This window comes from Amblyomma americanum, chromosome 7, assembly GCF_052857255.1.
Source record: "Amblyomma americanum isolate KBUSLIRL-KWMA chromosome 7, ASM5285725v1, whole genome shotgun sequence".
NCBI lineage: Eukaryota > Metazoa > Arthropoda > Arachnida > Ixodida > Ixodidae > Amblyomma > Amblyomma americanum.
Genome location: NC_135503.1, coordinates 1144265 through 1165594, shown reverse-complemented (window position 1 = coordinate 1165594; position 21330 = coordinate 1144265). Strand labels below are relative to the sequence as shown.

Genomic DNA, 21330 nt, shown 5'->3' with positions numbered 1-21330 from the left:
ATGCGAGATTCCGATGGTGGCCGCAGCGGTGGCTTGAGCATCCATCTCAAATGCGGGAGGTGCAGCGTTCGATCCCTAGTGCTGCCGGGTCCTCACCGGTGGCAAAATGGGCGCAAGCTCTGCCCTGGCCTGGTGCTCTGCTTATCTCGGATGAACTGCTTGGGTCTTCTGGGTCCATGCTTGTAGACAAAAATGCCTTGCGCCATAAAAATTCATCATCATCAGATTCGGATGACCCAGACGGGGAGCTTCATCCTGTGTCATTGTAGCAGAACACTGCGGACGTTGCTTAACTCAAATGCGGCGCTGCGAGGAGAAAACCACCCCGTATCCAATGGATGACGTAAGCGGACGGCGGCCAGAGGTGTCATCAGCAGCACGCGCCTTGTAAATTGTTTTGAGGGCCCGGATTAATTTGGTACGGGCACCGGACATTCAGATCACTTCAAACTCAGGTCAACACGCTCACAAAGCTTTTCCGCACGTCCAGTGGCAGCGCCCGTAGCGAACTAAAGCCGGCGCAGAAAGGGAGAGTAAAGAGGCGGCGCTGAGGCCGAGGAGCAGAGCGGTTCTTTTCGGCGTCAGTGCAGGATCGGCGCGTCTACGCGTGCGTCTGAGCGGATGCTGCGTGTTCTGCGCTGGTACCTGGCGGGTCTCTACTACGTCAAGCGGAGCGACGACGCCACCAAGCCTCTGAGTCCAGTGCTGGGGGAGACGCACCGGTGCTCCTGGCAACTGCGCTGCGGAGACCTGTGCTACGTGGCCGAGCAAGTGTCCGTCTTCCCGCCGCGTAAGGAGCTGCTCTGTCGTCCGATGCTGAGCCGTACCGCGTCTCAACAAGAGCCCCTTTCTTAGACGACCAATTCCTGATCTGATATTGTAAAGGCAAGGCAGTGAAGTGACTGACAAGTGGCATGAGAAAACTTGGTACAAGACTGCGGAACACTGAGCCATGGCACGACACTGAAAATTTACTCTTTAAAATACCAGGGCGTTAATGCACAATTACGCTATCTGGGTGTTTATTTCTTAAATTGCTTATATGTTTGTTTGCCCTCGGGGTCCTCGCGGGCATTAACGGCGGTATTCATGAGGTACCGACCTCGAGATCAGAACGTCACTAAGTGAGGCGAAGTCGGCGGTTGAGGTCAGCAAGTTTCCTCGTGTTTGAGTTGTGAGGACTAGACTTTTCGCACCTGCCATGGTTTAAACTTTGCTGTCCTAATGGGCAGACTAGAGCGTGCCAAAGAGAGAGGCTGTGCTCGACTTAAGGCTGTTACACCACCGGGTTACCTCGATACCTTAACTGCTCTCTCACGGCATCTTTGTTAATAAGATCATTGCCGATGCTGCGTACACAGCAAAATCATCCGTAAATGGCTTATCAGCGCTCGCTGGCGTCGTGGAGGCAATGCATAGACGTGATGAAGTGCCCGTGCTGCGGCTCTGCGTACCGCGCTGGTCTGCACCACCGAGTTTGCCATTGCTCAGAGTTCCGCAAGGGACGCGACGACCTCGTCGCCAAGCATGATTTTCCCACCGGCGGCGAGGAATGTCGTGCACATTCGGAGCGAACGACATCTGGGAAGATATTGGCAAATATGTAATGGCCTCTACAAAGCAGTGTACAACGTGGCTCGACCACCCAAGAGCCCATGTATCTAATAGGTCCATAGGTTCTTAACAACCCAATCCCCAACAAACGGCCTCCCTTTCTTCTAAATGAACAGCTCATTCATTCATTCATTCATTCATTCATTCATTCATTCATTCATTCATTCATTCATTCATTCATTCATTCTTCTTGTGTTGTTTGGCCTCTGCTACAGTGACAGAAGCGTAGTGAGTGTATGCCGGCGTCACATTTAACGAGTCCAAGAAGGGCCACGAGGTGCGTTAGACTACCGGCGGAGACTGCTCGGGAGGACAAAGTGGCCACTGCTGTGTGCACCAGCGCCACTCTTTCCTTTCCTATTATACGCTCTGAAAGGTGTGCAATGTGGTCCTCTCTGAGACCAGCGCCGTTACAAGGCGCCGGCCAGTCGGCGCTGTAAAAAAAGCTCCAGGCTTCGTGGTCGCAGCTCGTTTGGCTGTCAGAGCCTGATTGAGGTTCTGCGTCAGCTGTTTCCACGCAAACGTCACGCAGTGCCGGGAGGTTCCCGCTCGGCTAAAGATAAAGCACTTGTTAATCGGATGCTTCGTCACCTTCAAGGCAGGCAATCTTTCGAGGCGGGACCCTATCAAAGACAAACCCTCGCAGAGACGTGCCTGTACGCCGAGAGCGCGGCCAGCGGCATCCGGGCGTCGGCGCAGCTCCAGCCGGAGGCCTTCTGCGTGGGCTCGTATCTGCAGCTGCGCCTGCGCGGAAAGGTCAGCCTCTACCTGAGCCAGTATGCGGAAGAGTACCACCTGGAGCTGCCCGCCGGATGCGTACGGTGAGAGCTCGGACGGCTCCCCAGTTCTTTGACGCGGTTGTTGCACCAAGAAGGGATTTCTTAAAACTCGATTTCTACCCGAAAATGTGCCACGTGGTTTGCATGGCATGAAAATTAGCAGATATCTAATTGTGCTTATTCCACAATGATGTTTTCAGTTAAACGGTGAATTTAGCCTGTTTTAACGCGTGTTGTTCAAGACGCGTCCCAATCTGAAGATAAGTTAGAAAAGTACGTTTTAGAACCTAGAGGAAAAAACACGAGCACTCGGAAGACGTCTCATCCTAATCAACGCTCTACTCAAAGGCGCCTTAAGTGGTAGCCGCGGTGTTGTATGAATGTTTCCGCAGTGCACAAACAAAGGCACGGACCCGGAAGTGCTGCGTATGAGATGTTGATCCACGCAATGAAATAATTGCAAAAGGTTATAAAAAAAATTAAACATCTCATTTGCTGAACTCTTTTATACAACTTAATCTGCGGTTCTCGTATAGTTAATGGAATAACGAGCAAGGAGGATGCCATTTTTGATATTCCGAACAAAAAAAATATGACAGACGATTACGGTAGTGTGGTAATGCAAAATTATAGCGCAGCTCTTGTTCACATGCCACCCTCACACAGCAATGGCAGGTGGCATGTCTTCCCGTAGCAGCCATACGTCTTCCAGATGGCCCTGCTGCTGGTTACGCCGACGACGCGGATCGCAGGAAGCGGCGCTCTAAAACGAGCACCTACAGTCGCATGTGTTTCGCTGTAAAAAACCACCCGTAGTGGAGCAAACTAGGAAGACGCCTGGGCCCCTGCGGCGGCGATCTATGCTCCATCTCGTAAGTTCCTTGCAGCGCTATGGAAGGGAGCTAGCCTACCTCAGCCAATCAGGACAGCGCCTCAAGCGTGTTAGAAAATTGCCTAAATCGACCATAAGCGCATTCACGCTTACTAAGCGCAAGCTTTTGGCAGGATGTTATGCCATTTGTCACTTTCACATTTTTAGTCCAGCATATATGCAAACGCAGGCTCAATTAGAAGCTGAGCCCAGTGGTGCCGTCCGCTTATTGGAACGGGGACCATTTACGTCAACAAACCGACGCCCCTCTTAGGACTAGAAGCGGCAGAGTCGAATATAAAGCGAATTTATCGCTCACATCTTTTTGTTACAAGCGAGATGAGACGAAGCGAACGCCAGGCGGCTCATTTGTGGCCAGCAAGCGTGCAGAAAACGGCAGCAACAACGACGAATTCAGTCCGAGGCGAGGGGTCCTGCTTCGAAGGGGGTCGCTGTTTTTGAAGCGACGTTTGGACGTCCAAGAGTCGCGCACGCTAAACTGGGGAAATTGCATACGTAACGCGAGCGTACTACATTAAATCTCTATATGAAATACCGTTTGGCGCATGCGCACTTTCGCTATTACATGTTCCCGTATCCCTATTTTGTACAAGCACTACATTCTGAAGCGTCGGAGCGTCGTCTGTGCGTTCATTGCAGCTTTGAAAGTGCTTGAAGGAATAACTGAGATGGAGTCATTTCGCTGCCCTGACACGACAGCGCTGCCTCCTCCGCTGTGGCATTTTGGAAGATGCCGTTGCATTCCGGCAGCCTCATGCAGCTTGTACACCCAAGACAAACGCTGTTCCGAAACTGCGCGTTTTAAGCAAAACTCACGATATTATAAAACTTTTCGCTGAATAACGCGACTTGTACCCGAAACCGAGCTCAAAGAATCTCACCTGATTTTTCAGCGAGAAAAAAATTAAATCCGAAAATGAAGGACTCAGCAATTCGCTGCGAATTAACGACACTTGGCGACGAGATATTTCCATTGGCCGTTTTCTGACAGTTTACTGAAATTGGAAACGCGTTGCACGGATGCGTCGAACATAGTATTACCTCTGTGCTTCGTGGAGTTCTGCAAGTGACCTGCTTACATACTATGCGCGCATATATAGACATTTTTGAAATTGTTTATGCGGGTTTAACGTCCCAAAACGACTCAGTGAAGAGCTCCGGGAATTTCTGGGGGTCCTTTAACGTGCACTGAAATGGCACAGTACACGGACTTCTAGAATTTCGCCTCCATCGAAGCAGCTGGGATCGAACCCGCGTCTTTGGATTCAGCAGCCGAGCGCCATAACCACTGAGCCACCACGGCGACTTGTTTGAAATTTGTTCTCTGCGGACGGTTACTGAGCGGAATGCCATCACCCCCTCCCGACCTTAATAATTACTGAGTGCACTGCAAGGGCATAGACACACACATGGCAGGAACTGAATTACTGTAAATGGATTACTTTCCCCTAACTTGTAGTGTAATGAATTACTTCACTGCAGTAATCTCGCTGAAAAAAATTAATTCTTTTTGAAATTACTTCCATTGCAATGCATCGGTTGGTCTCTCGTGCGGCTTTTTTAAAGCAAGAACGACGCGCGGCAATTAAGACTAGGGCCAGCGTAAAGGATCGGCAGGTAGACATAGAATTGAGTAGGACTGTGCGTTGTGGGTGCGCGCACAGGGCCGTTCGGAGCTAAGGCAGTTCCGATTTATTGCGCTATACACTCGCTCCGGGGGCGAGGGGCTCATTGGCGAAGATATGAATACGTTCTCCCCGCTTCACCGCGGCTGACACAGATCAAAACCGTCTGCACCCCGCCCCGTGATCGCGTACGCTGCCAAGCGCACTCCGACGCCGGCGGGCCTTGCTCTGAGGCGAAACAAAGGAACTACACTCTGGCTGACACAAACAGGTATTTGTAGCTATAGCAACCATAACGCATCATCATCATCATCATCATCAGCCTTACTACATCCACTGCAGGGCAAAGGCCTCTCCCATGTCTCTCCAATTAACCCTGTCCTTTGCCAGCTGCATCCACCCTTTGCCTGCAAACTTCTTAATCTCATCCGCCCACCTAACCTTCTGCCGCTCCCTGCTACGCTTACTTTCTCTTGGAATCCACTCCGTTAACCTTAAGGACCAGCGGTTATCTTGCCTTCGCATTACATGCCCTGCCCAAGCCCATTTCTTTCTCTTGATTTCGACTAGGATGTCATTAATCCGTGTTTGTTCCCTCACCCACTCTGCCCGCTTCCGGTCTCTTAACGTTACACCTATCATTTTTCTTTCCATGGCTCGCTGCGTTGTCCTTAACTTACGTTGTCCTTAACTTAAGCTGAACTCTTTTCGTTAGCCTCCACGTTTCTGCCCCGTAGGTGAGTACCGGTAAGATTATGCTGTTGTACACTTTCCTCTTGAGGGAAATTGGTAAACTGCCACTCATGATCTGCGAGAATTTGCCATATGCGCTCCACCCCATTCTTATCCTTCTAGTTATCTCCCTTTGATGATCCGTATCAGCGGTCACTACCTGCCCTAAGTAGACGTATTCCGTCACAATTTCTAGGCTCTCGCTGCCAATTGTGTACTGTTGTTCCCTTGCTAGGCTGTTGAACATTACCTTGGTTTTCTGCATGTTAATTTTTAGACCCATCGATCTGCTCTGCCTGTCTAACTCATTGATCATGATTTGCAGTTCACCTCCTGAGTGACTCAGCAAGGCAATGTCATCAGCAAATCGCAGATTATTTAGGTATTCTACATTTATTCTTATTCCCAACTGTTCCCAATTCAGGCCTCGAAATACCTCCTGTAAACATGCGGTGAACAGCATTGGCGAGATCGTGTCTCCTTGCCTGACGCCCTTCCTTATTGGAATTTTATTGCTGACTTTATGGAGGACTATAGTAGCTGTGCAGTTGTTATATATATCTTCGAGTACTTTGACATAAGGCTCTTCTACCCCCTGATTACGCAATGCCTGTATGACTGCTGAGGTTTCCACTGAGTCGAATGCTTTCTCGTAATCAATGAAAGCTATATATAGAGGTTGGCTATATTCTGCGCATTTCTCTATCACCTGGTTGATAGTGTGAATATGATCTATTGTGGAATATCCTTTACGAAAGCCTGCCTGATCATTTGGTTGATTAAAGTCTAACGTTGCCCTGACTCTATTAGGGATTACTTTAGTAAATAACTTTGTAGGCAACGGATAGTAAGCTGATCGGCCCTTCTTATGAATTAAGATAATGTTTGCATTCTTCCAAGCTTCTGGTACAGCCGAGGTCATAAGGCATTGCGTATACAGGGTGGCTAGTTTTTCTAGCACGATGTCCCCTCCATCCTTCAACAGATCTGCTGTTACCTGATCCTCCCCAGCTGCTTTTCCCCTTTTCATTGCTTCTAAGGCTTTCTTTACTTCATCTTTCGTTACTGGCGGGATGACGCATTGCTGTGCACTGCTGTCTTTCTCATTAACGCTCTGATTACATTGGCTACTGTACAGGTCTGTGTAGAACTCTTCGGCTAAGTTAACTATCTTATCCATATTGCTAATGACATTGCCCTGCTTGACTCTTAATGCATACATCTGGTTTTTATCTATGCCTAGTTTCCTCTTCACTGTTTTTAGGCTACCTCCGTTCTTTATAGCATGCTCTATTCTCTCCATATTAAACTTCCTTATGTCGGCTACCTTGCGCTTATTTATTAACTTTGATAGCTCTGTTAGTTCTATTTTATCGGTAGGGTTAGATGCCCTCATGTTTTGGCGCTTCTTAATCAGATCTTTCGTCACCTAAGATAGCTTCCCGGTATCCTTTCGAACTGTCCTACCGCCTACTTCTACTGCGCACACCATAATTATTGACGTCAGATTATCGTGCATTGAATGAACATCAAGATCATCTTCCTCAGTTAAAGCCGAATATCTGTTTTGCAGCGCTATCCTAAACTCGTGTGCTTTCCCTCTTACGGCTAACTCGTTAATGGTCTTCTTCTTCACTAGCTTCTTCCTTTCCCTCTTCAAGTCTAAGCTAATTCTAGACCTTACCATTCTGTGGTCGCTACAACGCACCTTTCCGAGGACGGCCACATCCTTAATGATGCCAGGTTTAGCGCATAGTATGAAGTCGATTTCATTTTTAATCTCCCCATTGGGGCTCTTCCAGGTCCACTTCCTGTTTTCTCGTTTGCGGAAGAAGGTATTCATGATCCGTAAATTATTTCTATCCGCGAATTCGACTAATAACTCTCCCCTGCTATTTCTAGAGCCTATCCCATAGTCACCTACCGCGTGGTCGTCAGCCTGCTTCTTGCCCACCTTCGCATTGAAGTGCCCACCTTCGCTTTACCATAACGCAAGCTAGCAACAAAATGCACTGAGGAATCAAGGTCGTCTGACTCACCAGCACGGTTACGAGCGAACGTTCGCTCACGCTAGGGCATGGGGGATACTCCATGGCCGGACGGGACGAGATGTGGGAGGACGTTCTCCCCCATAGCCTCGCACCGCTGGCCACGAGAGGGGCGTCGCGCCGAAACGTCAGCGCCCGCCGCGTTCCCCAGCTGAAGAAAGCGTCGTGGATTTCTCGCACGTAATTAGCGCGGAGGAAAACGGCAGCGGACAATCAGCGAAGGACAGGGATGTGGTTGAGGTACAAGGCGATGCAGCTCTTGGTCACTGGCTGCTAGCTCCTCCATGTCCACTGGTGTTTGGGACGCCTTAGCACCGACACAGAAGCGTGCATCAGCCGCAGCATTCTCCGGCCCACGGACGTGACGGAGATCCGCAGTGAACTCCGAGATAAAGCTAGCTTGGCGGATCTCGCGAGCAGTGTAGGTGCATCAAATCTGGCCGGCTGCACGATCTTCTCCAAGAGTGACTTAGCGAAAGCTTACCATCAAATTCCTGTCGAGCCCGCCGATATCTCGAAGACGGCGATTAGCGCACCATTCGGCCTCTTTGAGTATATGATGATGCCTTTTGGATTGCGCAACGCTACACAGGCTTTTCAGTGAATTGCCAACGAGGTCACGCGATATCTCGACTCATGTTTGCTTACCTCGATGATCTCCTCGTCGCAAGCTCCTCCGGTTCTGAGCATGAAGCTCACCTGCGCGTGCTCTTCGGCTTGATGATTACGGCTCGATCGTCATCAACCCGAACAAGTGCCTCATTGGCGCAGATACAATAGAGTTTCTAGGCCACCTTGTCGCTCCACAAGGTGTCAGGCCTCTCGAGAGCAAAGTGAAGGTAATTCAGGACCCTTTCCCACTTCAATTGAAAAGTCAGAGAATTCTTGGGCCTTCTGGACTTCCATCGCCGCTTTCTCTCGAAGTGTGCCAATTTCCTGAAGCCTCCGACGCACCTTTCGACTACCGAAAAAAAAGATCCGGCTGCGGCACTTGAGTGGCCTGAAGACGCTGCATATCCATTCACTGCTGCCAAGAAGGCGCTCGCAGACACACCACCATGCTGATACATACCGTTCCAGAGTCTTCACTTCGCATCGTTATTGATGCATCGGGCATTGCTATCGGCGCAGTTCTCGAGCACCTCGTCTAAGGTTGGCAGCCTCTCGGCTTTGCCTCACAAAAGCTGAAGCCACCTGAGGCTATACAGCACCTTCGGTCGAGAACTCGTCGCGGTGTACGTCGCCATCAGGCATTTTCGCCACTTCCTGAAGGGCCGGGACTTTTAGTCGTCGCAGACCATAAGCCCTTGACGTTTCCCTTCCAACGGAATCGCGTCCGGGTCACGAAATCTGTCGGAGCGAGGAATATTCTATTTTATTGCTCTGCACGCGCTACGGGCGCAACCCGAGGAGAGCTCTATTCTTTACTTTTTGAGGTTCATTACGCTGCCCCGGCGCCGGTCGTTCGGCAGTTCAAAATAAATACGCTACTGCGGTGGGAACGACGGTTAGCCGACAGCGAGGAGCCAATACCTTGGAAGGCCGCGTTGTAGCCGAAAAGCGGAGCCGACACGCGCGGTCCTCTCGGGTTCGGAGAGGGGCGTAGGTCGTCGCTGTTAGACGGCGCACCGCACGATGAAATACAGATGCCTCAGAGACAGACATGAAAGGAGGAGTCCATCTATGTGCTTAGTATTGTTTCTGTTGTGTTTCTGCTGTACTGCAAGCTTGAACGGAAACTGTTTCGTGAAACGGAAACAGGCAGCCATGCACGTTACCGACTAGGCCACGTAGGCACGTTGACCTTGCTCAGATACAAGGGGAGTGATGTGTGTGTGTGTGTGTGTGTGTGTGTGTGTGTGTGTGTGTGTGTGTGTGTGTGTGTGTGTGTGTGTGTGTGTGTGTGTGTGTGTGTGTGTGTGTGTGTGTGTGTGTGTGTGTGTGTGTGTGTGTGTGTGTGTGTGTGTGTGTGTGTGTGTGTGTGTGTGTGTGTGTGTGTGTGTGTGTGTGTGTGTGTGTGTGTGTGTGTGTGTGTGTGTGTGTGTGTGTGTGTGTGTGTGTGTGTGTGTGTGTGTGTGTGTGTGTGTGTGTGTGTGTGTGTGTGTGTGTGTGTGTGTGTGTGTGTGTGTGTGTGTGTGTGTGTGTGTGTGTGTGTGTGTGTGTGTGTGTGTGTGTGTGTGTGTGTGTGTGTGTGTGTGTGTGTGTGTGTGTGTGTGTGTGTGTGTGTGTGTGTGTGTGTGTGTGTGTGTGTGTGTGTGTGTGTGTGTGTGTGTGTGTGTGTGTGTGTGTGTGTGTGTGTGTGTGTGTGTGTGTGTGTGTGTGTGTGTGTGTGTGTGTGTGTGTGTGTGTGTGTGTGTGTGTGTGTGTGTGTGTGTGTGTGTGTGTGTGTGTGTGTGTGTGTGTGTGTGTGTGTGTGTGTGTGTGTGTGTGTGTGTGTGTGTGTGGTATTAGCTTAATTAGGAGCTTAGAAATGTCGATGAGAGAAGTGAACTGGAGCCGTGCTAGGCAGTCAGATACTAGTTAGGTGCGTTAACTGTAGTGTGGAAGAGTTAAAGACAATGTGGAAACAGCTGTGATAACTTTGACAAATATGTGAATGTGAACAAAGAACAGTGAAGAGAAACTGCTCAAGTGAGCCGTTAACGCTCTTGCGCATACCCTCAAAGGCGGAGCTTAAGTTCCCAATAAGTTTTTTTCCAATTTTTTTTTGTTTACTACGCCTCACGGCTATGTTGTGCGCATTTGTTCCCACGTGATTAATCTTTCAGTTCATAACATCGTGTGCCCAAGTAATAAACAAAAGGTTGCAATTAAGGTTATTTCTAAAGCACGTTTGACTGCATAGCGAATTGTAGAAATGCGACGGAGATTATGAACCAACTCACTGCCCACCCGCTGTTGATGATGGAGCAGAGAAAATATCCTCTCGAGCGCATACTCAGAAGGCGAATCCAGTTTGCAGTTGCCAGCCTCTTCGCGAACTGTATAATGTCCATGTGGATACCATACCCAACAATTCTGGACAAAGGCATTTTTGAACGCGACACCATTGATGAACGCAATTTCTTCACATCATGCAAGATGTCACTATAACAATTAATATATCTGCAGATCACCCGCCGGCAGTCTTACATTTTTTTCGATTAACGTCTTTTCAATCGTCAAAAGAATTCCTTTCTATGGAAGCCTTAACTGTTAGATGCAATCAATGGAAACAGTTTAAAAGATTTTACTACATATCAGAAGAATGGACTTACAATATTTCCATAACAGTATATTACAATTTTCAAAAAAATTTTTCCGAGAAGGCTTGACATCCAAGTAGAGAGCCGTTTTCTTTTCCGTCGGCAGCTGACTTTTCACACCAACATGCCTGCTGCAGGAACGTTTCCAGCAAACCGTGGTTCGAGTTGTGTGGCATCGTGAACGTCAGATGCCGCGAGACCGGTTACCGTGCCAGAATGAAATTTATGGCGAAAGTAAGTATTCTTTCTGCGCATGCGTGGGTTCTTGGGCGCGCTTTGTACCTGCCCTCAGAGAGGCGAGGCACAGAAAGGCGCGCGAACGAACATTTATGAAGGACCATTCCAGGACACGCGACCGTCGCTAAGCCTAAGTGCTGATGATCCTATTTCTCTGAAATGAGATCGGTCAAGCGTGGTCAAGGAAATCCACCTAGAATATTGATTGTTTCCTTCAGCCGATGTCTTCATATCCAAATGGCGCAACATCCGATTTCTGCACGCACGTTCAACAAAATTGTGCAACATCGACATAGTGAACCGTGGCGAAGATACAGATCCAGTGAAGCAAAATCAGGGTCCCGATCTATCGATCCCACCGATGCATGATGTAGCAAATACAGAAGCCTACAATTAGCAACGCGGATCCCTCCATACATACATACATACATACATACATACATACATACATACATACATACATACATACATACATACATACATACATACATACATACATACATACATACATACATACATACATACATACATACATACATACATACATACATACATACATACATACATACATACATACATACATACATACATACATACATACATACATACATACATACATACATACATACATACATACATACATACATACATACATACATACATACATACATACATACATACATACATACATACATACATACATACATACATACATACATACATACATACATACATACATGCATGCATACATACATATTTATTTGTCACAATTACAAGTTGAAATAAGTGTGCCTGCGGAAGCGCAAGTGCGCTTGCGGGCGGGTCACGGCAATCAAACGAAGTACAGGCTCAGTATTTACGAAAAAACATAGTTTCCTGTATGTAGAAACAAAACAAATACTACACAACAAAGCTTATTGCAATAAGACACATAATATTCCTAAATACAAAAAAGAACAATATCACGAATGCACACTGCCAAATTAAGACACTTATTTACACAGGTTCAAAAACAACTTAAACAACCTAGATTCACATGGGATGGCAAACTCAAGTATTTAGAGCATTCTTTTAATGCAAGCCTACAAGGCTTTTGACATATTAAGCCAGAACTTTATTCTACATTTTACCTCTTTAAGGGGTTGTAATGATAGCATTTCAGTTGGAAGCTGGTTAAAATGAAATGGGATGTAGAACATTCGGCACCTTTTCCCGTAGTTAGTATATACCTTGGAAAGTTTGAACGGATTTATTTTTCTTAATACCTTGAGCTTGTTTTCAGGGTGTTTAAATTTATTTGAGAAATAATTTCTGGTAATTACTACATGCGTGAATAGATCTTCAACGCAGAACATATCAGCAACGAGCATCCGTTTGGTGCTTTCAAGGGCCTCCATTGACGTGCCATACAAAACGTTAGCGGAAATTCTGCTCAGTATTCTATTGATTTGACTGATTCTTGACGATGCACACGAACCATAAATAGTGACGCCATAACTTAAAACGTACTCCCCTAGGGCCTTAAACACCAGTTGACGCAGCCTTACAGAAGTATTGAATTTTATCCTGTACAGATGCATAGAAATTACACGGAGACGTTTGATGAGATGCTCAACATGGGCTGTCCAGGTCATGGTGGCGTTAAAATGAATGCCCAGATATTTGACTGTTTCAGAGAAGGGTAAAGGAACACACTGGCAACTAAAGCAAACATTACCATGCAGAATAACAGATTCATTTAATATAACTTTTTTATGTGGATTTCTGAAACAAACCAAAGTTGTTTTTTGCTTATTTATGTAAATCTGATTACCTGAAAACCAGTAGCACACTTGTTTAACATCCGACTGTAGCAGCTCTGCAGCCCTATTGTATGACTCGTGCGAAACAAGCAACGCCGTGTCATCGGCGTATTGGTAGAGTAATGAATTCAGACCTAGATGTGCTAAATCATTGACATAAATATTAAAAAGGAAAGGTGCTGAAACGGAACCTTGTGGCACGCCATATAGAATTAATTTGAAATGGCTGAAGTCATCTTTGACTCTCACAACCTGAGCACGATTGGAGAGGTAGCTATTGAAAGAAAGCTGATAAGGCCCGCGAAACCCAATTCTGTCTAGTTTCTGTAACAAAATCCCGTGGTCAACAGTGTCAAAAGCTTTGGATAAGTCTAAACATAATCTAAGGACAACCTCGTTTCTATCTATATGCAAGTTAATGCGATCGCAGCAATCTTCAAGAAGATCTACAGTGCTCATATTACGCCTGAATCCATACTGTATGTTATTGATTATAGAAAATCGGTATATGTATAGCGAGCCATGTGTATAGCGAGCCAGAAAGTGACGACTTTTTGAATGTCACCCATTGCATAGCGGTGGATGCTGATTTTTGCGATCAATTGGTTCGCGCTTTTCGGTGGCCGGAGGTTTCACATGTGGGAGTATATAGTAGAACTGCCCGCGCAGGCACTGCTTTCTGAAAGTTTGCATGCCTACGAAGGTCTGAAGAATGCGTGGAATATGAGGCCTAGTCCTCTACAACTGGCATGCTAAAATTGTTGAAATATGTAATGAGGTCTTGGCTCCGCAGGTGCAGCACGTCTGCCCCGATGACGGCTAATGACAGCGTCAGCCAAGGTTGCCCCCGTTGTCAAGACCTGCTTAGCACTGGCCGGCTGTTTAAGCAGCCTCTTTTTCTATTCAAGATGAAATTATTGCTTTTTGAGACGATTTCATGGCTGCAAATGCAAAAGAAAGTTCCCCATTGATGCTGTGAATCTAAACCGATGTTTGGCAGTTATTAACTCTAGCACCCACTGTAACAACGTCGAAGCTATTTGGTGGCGATTGTTTAATGTTTAAGCTCAAAAATTCAGGGGGGCAGTTTGATTGACCTAAAGTGGGGTGGGGCGAACGCCTTTAGCGTCGTGTTGCGGCTTGTGCCACTGACATGTGGTTAAGATGTTCATTAAGTACACTATTGTTTGCGAATCTTAAATGCTGGAAACACTGGAGGGCGTTTGGGAGGCATCCGTCCGATTCTACGGCTTTCCGCAAACACTCTTCAGCGTCGTAGACAAGAACTACATATGCGTTGGCAGGAAGTAGCTTAGTCGTTCGCACTCTCGGCTGCGGAACGGACGGATGGTGGTTCAAATCCCATCGTGCACAAAGGTTTTTTTTTTCTTATCGAGTTGCTGAAGAGCGCGACATCGCACGGATAGGCTCGTGGCCGCCAGTATGAGCTATCAAAGGCTTTAGCCTTAAAAATGTTCGGGTGCTTAGGCTTCGGCGGCGATGTTTGTGACGGCACTTGCGGTGTGAGCCGGCTCTTCGCGCATTCGCCGTAATCCCCATTTTTCGCTTGCAGCTTTTCTCGCGTCTGATGTCGGTATGGCGGCCACTGTTACAGGCCCTGACAGCGTGCCACGCGCAGTTCTAGCAACCGGTTAGCGCCCCAGCGGCAGCTAGGGTAACGCATCCGGTGAAAGCGCATGCGCGGACAGCCCCGATGCTAATAAGGTGGATTGTTGAGCTAGTTGGTGCATGATCGAATAAATGGCAGCGGAAAGTAAACGAAGACATCGAAGAAACACACAGACGAGGACGATGCTGCTCATGCACGCTCATACGATCATGCACCAACTAGCTCAACAATCCACCTTATTAGCCCCGATGCACCGCGGGTGCCCCTGCGCTGTATGCTTCCCTCCTGTAGCCCGTTTGTGTCCGCAGCCGCCGGTGCCCGGGAGCCAGAAGCACTGCGTCCACACCGACGTGTACAACCCGGTCTCGGAGCGGCCTTTCGTGCGACTCCGCGGCCGCTGGACGGACAGCGTGACAGCCACCTGGGCCTCCGGGGTGGGTACACAGCTGCTCTTGGCTTTGCCGTCGAGTCTCGGAGGTAGAACTCACGGCACGGACTAGGGAGACCAAGCCCCTTCGGGGAGCACTTCCTCAAGCTGTATGTACTACATGCGCGCTGCTGCGGCGTAGTACGGCAAAGGGGCCACTGCTGCGGGCGCGTGGCACCAGGGAACGACGGTGGCTCTCTAGCCAGCGCAAGAGCAGGGGTGCCTAGCTACATTATCTGCCTGACCTGCAAAGTGCATGGTCCATTTGGCGCATAATACTCTGCAAAACGTTACCAAGCATGGCACGCTTCATCCTCCGCTGTTGCATTCGAGGCGGAGGTGGGCTCGCGAAACTAGTTCGGTTCGGCCTTAGTAGAAAAGCCAAACACCAGAGCGTGTCGTTCACGCACTGCTGGAGAAGGAGGTAGTGCGACCGTGCAGCGAAACTAGTTCGGTTCGGACTTACTAGAAACAGCCAAACGTCAGAGCGTGTAGTTCACGCACTGCTGGAGAAGGAGGTAGTGCGACGCGTGCAGCAAACCATAGCATAGCTTGCTGCACGATACTTTTTCACAAAGTCTGCCCTCTCTCTTAGCGGCAAGGGGAAGCGGCGACAGTAGCTACTTGTTTCTGTACTGCTGCGACAATACTCTACCACATGCGTGTAGACGCGCCGCTCGCCCAAAACGTACTCCCAAAATTATGACGTGTTCGGAACGTTCAAGTACGCTCGGGAGCATGCCAGCCGAACTCCCCATCCCAAGGCTGGCTGCATCACGCATGAGCAAGGTGACGTCATCCGCGTATGCAGTAACCTTTACCTGCGAGGCGCCATCAGGCAGGGCCAGGCCACGAACTGAAGCCGTGCCCTCTACGAGTCGCAACAAAGGGCCTATCGCGAGCACGAAGAACACTGACGAAAGGGGACAGCCCTGCCTGACGCCTCGTGTCACCACGAAGGACGGCGTAGCAACCCCATTTAAGAGGACGTCGGAAGCCATGTGGCAGTACAGCAGTCGAAGGAGTTCAATGAATGCTCCCGAGAAGATGTAGCAGCTAAGGATCCCTTCCAAGTGGGAGTGTTCTAAGCGATAGAACGCCCTCTCTTGATCCAGACTGACCACGACTCCGCTGGTCCCAGGCGCATTCGTGTACTCAATGAGGTCCCGAATTAAGGTTAGTGAGCTGAAAATACTACGCCCAAGAAAACAGCAACATTGCTGGGGACAAATAAGCTGAGGGAGGAGGTGGTCACTTCGTTGAACAAGAAGAGCCGTAAGAATTTTGTAGTCTGTGTTTAGTAGCGTAATAGCGCGGCAGCTAGACGGCTTTCGCCCGTCTCTGTCCGGCTTTGGGGACAACACGATCCGACCTCTCCCTAACGAGCGTAGAACGAATTCGCGGGCAAGTTTGCTGTTGAGAGTCGTGACTAGCACAGGATGTATTTGCAGCCAGCATGAGCGGTAAAACTCTACAGGTACGCCGTCAGTTCCCGGAGAAGCGTCTGCATTCAAATCCCGCAGGACGGATATAGCACCTCAGTGGCAGTGGCTAGACGCACGAGGGATGCAAGCGTCTTCGCTAAGCCGCGGAAGAAGGGAGCCAAACTCTGACACGTGTTGCGTATTCCTGCCTTGTGTCGTTTTGCTCGGAGGTGAAGCAGTGAAGGAAGAGGTCAAGCAGTTCCAAAACACGCACTTGATATCGCGACGTTCGGAACTATCCCTGTTCTCCTCCACGAGCCCCCTAGCCCCGCGCTCGCATCCCGCGTTATAGACGCAAGGGTTGGAGGTTACGTGCTGCCATGCGTTCGGGCCTGCAGGCACAGTAGGCGCGAGTATCGGTCACGCAGGAATTGCAAGTATAGGCCTGAGCCTCCGGCGTCTACGAACCGCCCAGCCGGACGACGCGGATGCTCCGCAAGCAATCTTTGAGTACGACAGCTTCGCGCTTCCGACGGCCTGCTCGGATGCACGCGCCACGCCATTCTTCCTTGAGCGCATCCCAGTCGCGCGGTCCCAGCTTGGTTTGTGCAAGCGACGTCACGACTGCTTGCAATCCACATAAAGCCTGTGTATCGTGCAGTACCAAGATGTCAAGGCGCCAAGTATCGCTACATTCTCCAGGCCGGCCTGGTAAATGAAGCGCAACAGAGAGTGGGCCGTGGTCCGACACGTGGACAGCGTCTGATGAGGTGGGGGCATGACTTTTCCAGACAGGAGCCTCCAAGAGAGGCTTACCAGCCCACATGGGGTCAGGATCTCTCGTTTTGTTGACGATTTTGTTTTTCTGGTTGAGTGTACGCCATCGTGCTTAGGGCAGGTTGCATCCGGTATTTTAGCTAATGTACAAGTGTTTTTCACCACTCCTATTTATTTATTTATTTATTTATTTATTTATTTATTTATTTGTGATACCCTCAAGGTACAAAGTACATTTCAGAGGGGAAGGGCAGTTGTTAACAAGAAAAATAAACAAAGCACAATTCATACAAAACTATAGAACAACGGAGGCAGGATAAAAAGAAGTGAGCAAAATGAACACGGAGCAGATTAATAAAATAGTTTAAGAACAATACTAATACGTGGAGAACACAACACTCCAATAAAATATAAAATCGATCATTATGTAATCAGAGTGGTAAGTATTCTTCTAAATTGAGTTGAATCAGTGATGCTAGTTAATGATGCGGGTAGGGAATTCCATTCTTTAGAAGTTAGCGGAAAATATGATTGCGCACATGTCACTGTGTTACAATGAGGCACTGTGACCTTGTGTTGATGATCACGACGGTGAGAAATGAACGGTGCTGGTTGAATCCATCGAGAGCGAAGTTGAAAATTGGAGTAGAAAATCTTATGGAATAGGCAGATGCGGAAGTGCTTACGGCGGGTAGCTAGGGGCAGGAGGTTTAAAGACTTTTTCATTTGGGTGACGCTAGATGTACGATGGTAATTGCCTAAAATGAATCTAGTTGCACGATTCTGGACAGTTTCCAGAACCTGTGTCAGTGAGACCTGTCCAGGGTCCCATATAGATGAAGCGTATTCCATTTGCGGTCGTACGTAGGTCATGTATAATAATGATTTTAATGAAGATGGAGCAAGTGTAAAATTTCTTCGAAGATAGCCAAGCGTTTTGTTTGCTTTAGATGCTATATGTTCTATATGAAGTTTCCAGGACAGGGTGTTAGTTATATGTATGCCAAGATACCGGTACGATCTTACGCTTTGTTGCATTTGGGTTGCAAGCCCCAAGGGTAGCGTTGGCCTGGCGGCCTGGGGCAAAGCAGGAAACATCCGAAGGTCCCGGCAAAGGATGAGTCGACTGGCAACAGAACAACTTGTTTATTCTGGCATCGCAAAAGAGCAGCCGGTCAGGGCGACCACGTTACTCGAAGGAAGCAAATCGAAGTCTCTCTCGTCCGGCGCAGCTGTCTTTTTTTATACCCTCGGAGTCGAGGGCAAGAGGGAACGGCTTGGGAAGAGGCGCCCGATACGGCGTCGCTTCAACATGTCCAGACGTGACGGACGCGTCCGCCAGTCCGGCGCCGGTCAGACCTCCTCGCCTCCCAGTTGGAGAGCTCCTCTCCCCGGCTGCCGCGCTTTGACAAGCGTGGGCAAAACATGCACACACACAAACACGCACGCACGACGACACGTGGCACTGAAACCTGCCTGGACGCGCTTGGCGGGAGGCGTTGCGGCAGCGATGAACGAAGCCGCGGCATCCGGTGCATCCGCGCCGGCTATACCGCGCGCTGTAGGCGAGACGTAACAGACCGCCCCGCCGGGAGAAGGAGATCCCGATGGTCAGGGGACTGCATCCGCTGTCCAGAGGGATGTCGCTCGATGATGCTCATAATCGAAACCGGTGGTCCCTCGACGTTGCTTGAGCGCAGCGCACAGAGAAGGCCTCGTTCTCAGGTTCAGGTTCATACAGGGTACTGCAAAGTGACTTCGGGAGAGTTGCCATTTTTGTGCTCGTTCCCAGCAAGCGTTAGAACTACGCCGAAACGCAACCGCTCAGTCAGCAAGCACGAGACAACCCTCACTAAGCTCTGCCAGGCTCTTTCCCCTTTTATACTACTGCCTAGTTCCTTACAGTAGTCAAGCAGCACTCAGAACGCGTCCACAAATTGGAAAATTGCACTAGAAAGCACATAATCACTTTGAAACACTAAACAAAAGCAATATGTTACAAATCCTGCCTCAGGAAGAAAACATCAGTAACCAACAACTTTGAGGCGGATTCCTACGTTAGGGGCTTCGACTTAAGCCATCGGCGTTACCGTTGAGACTCCCCTTTTTGTAACGCACCTCAAAGGAATATTGTTGCAAAGCGAGGCTCCAGCGCAGGAGGCGGCCATTTTTGGGAGAGATGTTCTGCAGCCATTGGAGAGGGCAGTGATCCGTCTCAATGATAAACCTCGAGCCGGCTAGGTAGCATGACAATTTCTGAACGGCCCACACGAGACACGCACACTCTTTCTCGGTGGCGCTGTACGCCTGCTCACGACAGGTCAGCTTACGACTAGCATACAGGACGGGGTGTTCCACTTCTCCATTGTCCCTTTGGCACAGTACAACGCCCATGCCTCGCTCACTAGCATCGCACTGAACAACGAACCCTTTGGTATAGTCTGGCGATCGTAGCACAGGCTGGCTTGTTAGGGCGCTCTTTAGGGCGCTAAAAGCTCTCTCCTTTGTCTCGCTCCAGACGACTGTTTGGGGCTCTGTTTTTCTTAGAGCATCCGTCAGGGGAGCCGCGATATCGGAGTACCTGGGGATGTACCTCTGATAGTAGCCGGCGACACCCAAGAACGACCGAATATCGGTCTTCGTGCGCGGTTGCGGGAAGTCTCGCACAGCGGCCACCTTTATTTCAGAGGGGCGGCGACGACCCTGTCCAATCACGTGACCGAGGTAGACAACCTCGGCCTGTGCTAATTGGCACTTGGGAGCCTTGACTGTCAAGCCCGCTTCGCGCAGGCGGGTTAGCACTGCCCGCAAGTGTGCCATATGCTCAGACCAGGATGCGGAGAATATCGCTACGTCGTCTAAATACGGTAAAGCGAATTCTTCCTGTCCTCGCAACACTTTGTCCATGAGGCTTGAAAAGCAGTATGGCGCGTTCTTCAAACCAAAACTCAAAACTTTAGGACGGAATGTTCCCATTGGTGAAATGAACGCCGCATACCTACTAGCCTCTTCTGTAAGTGGAACCTGCCAATAACCCCTGACAAGATCTAGGGTGGAAATAAACTGAGCGCTACTAACTTTCTCAAGGCGCTCCTCGATGTTAGGGATCGGATAAATTTGATCCTTAGTGATAGAATTAAGCCTGCGGTAGTCGACGCAAGGACGAGGTTCCTTGCCCGGTACCTCAACTAAAATCAAAGGGGAGGTATAATCACTCTCACCCGCCTCAATAACACCGAGCTGTAGCATTTTCTTTACCTCAGCCTCCATAATATCGCGCTGGCGGGGTGACACCCGGTACGCCTTGGATCGTACTGGCTCTGGCGAGGTAAGTTCTATATCATGAGTAAGGACAGAAGTCCTACCAGGCCTCTCAGAGAACTGACCTTGAAACTCTTGTAAGAGTTGGTGTAGTTCGGTTTTCTGCTCAGGCGACAGCGGTGCTTTACTGAGTAAGTCACTAATGACCTGATCAGTGTCTTCCCTGTTCGTCACTGAGCCTAGTCCCGGAAGCTCGACCGGAAGCTCTTCGGGAACGTTTACCATCATACACACCACTGCTTCCCGTTGTCTATAGGGTTTGAGCAGATTACAGTGGTAAACTTGCTGTGCTTTCCGCTTTCCTGGCAGACTCACCACGTAGTTAACATCCGACAGTTTTTGAACAATCCGTGCTGGGCCCTCCCACTGCACGTCGAGTTTGTTTTTTAGCGATGTGCGCAATACCATTACCTCATCGCCCACCTCAAAACGACGGGCCCTGGCTGTCCGATCATAATAAACCTTGGCCCTCTGCTGGGCCTTTGCCATTGCTTCACCTGACAACTCCTGTGCCCTTCTTAAGCGTTCAAGGAGACTAAGCACGTACTCGACCACGACTGGGTCGTCGCCCCTGCCTTCCCACGAGTCTCGAAGCATGCGAAGCGGAGACCGCAGCGAGCGACCGTACACCAGCTCAGCTGGCGAAAACCCCGTAGCCGCATGCGGCGCGGTCCTTAATGCAAACATCACCCCAGGCAGACACAGCTCCCAATCACTTTGTTGCTCAAAACACAATGCTCTCAACACGCGCTTCATGACGGAGTGGAGCTTCTCAAC

At 49.2% G+C, this 21330-nt stretch overlaps 1 protein-coding gene across 6 annotated transcripts in view; it reads left to right on the top strand.

The window, feature by feature from the left end:
• The window catches only part of LOC144098251 (oxysterol-binding protein-related protein 9-like), a 165642-nt gene that overhangs the window by 95785 nt on the left and 48527 nt on the right, over positions 1 to 21330 (top strand). For all 6 annotated transcript variants that reach the window (XM_077630755.1, XM_077630751.1, XM_077630754.1 and 3 more), the window contains 4 exons: positions 591 to 790; positions 2261 to 2435; positions 11073 to 11169; positions 14913 to 15038. In XM_077630755.1, the coding sequence (XP_077486881.1) occupies positions 591 to 790; positions 2261 to 2435; positions 11073 to 11169; positions 14913 to 15038 (598 nt within the window). The remainder of the gene's footprint in view (positions 1 to 590; positions 791 to 2260; positions 2436 to 11072; positions 11170 to 14912; positions 15039 to 21330) is intronic.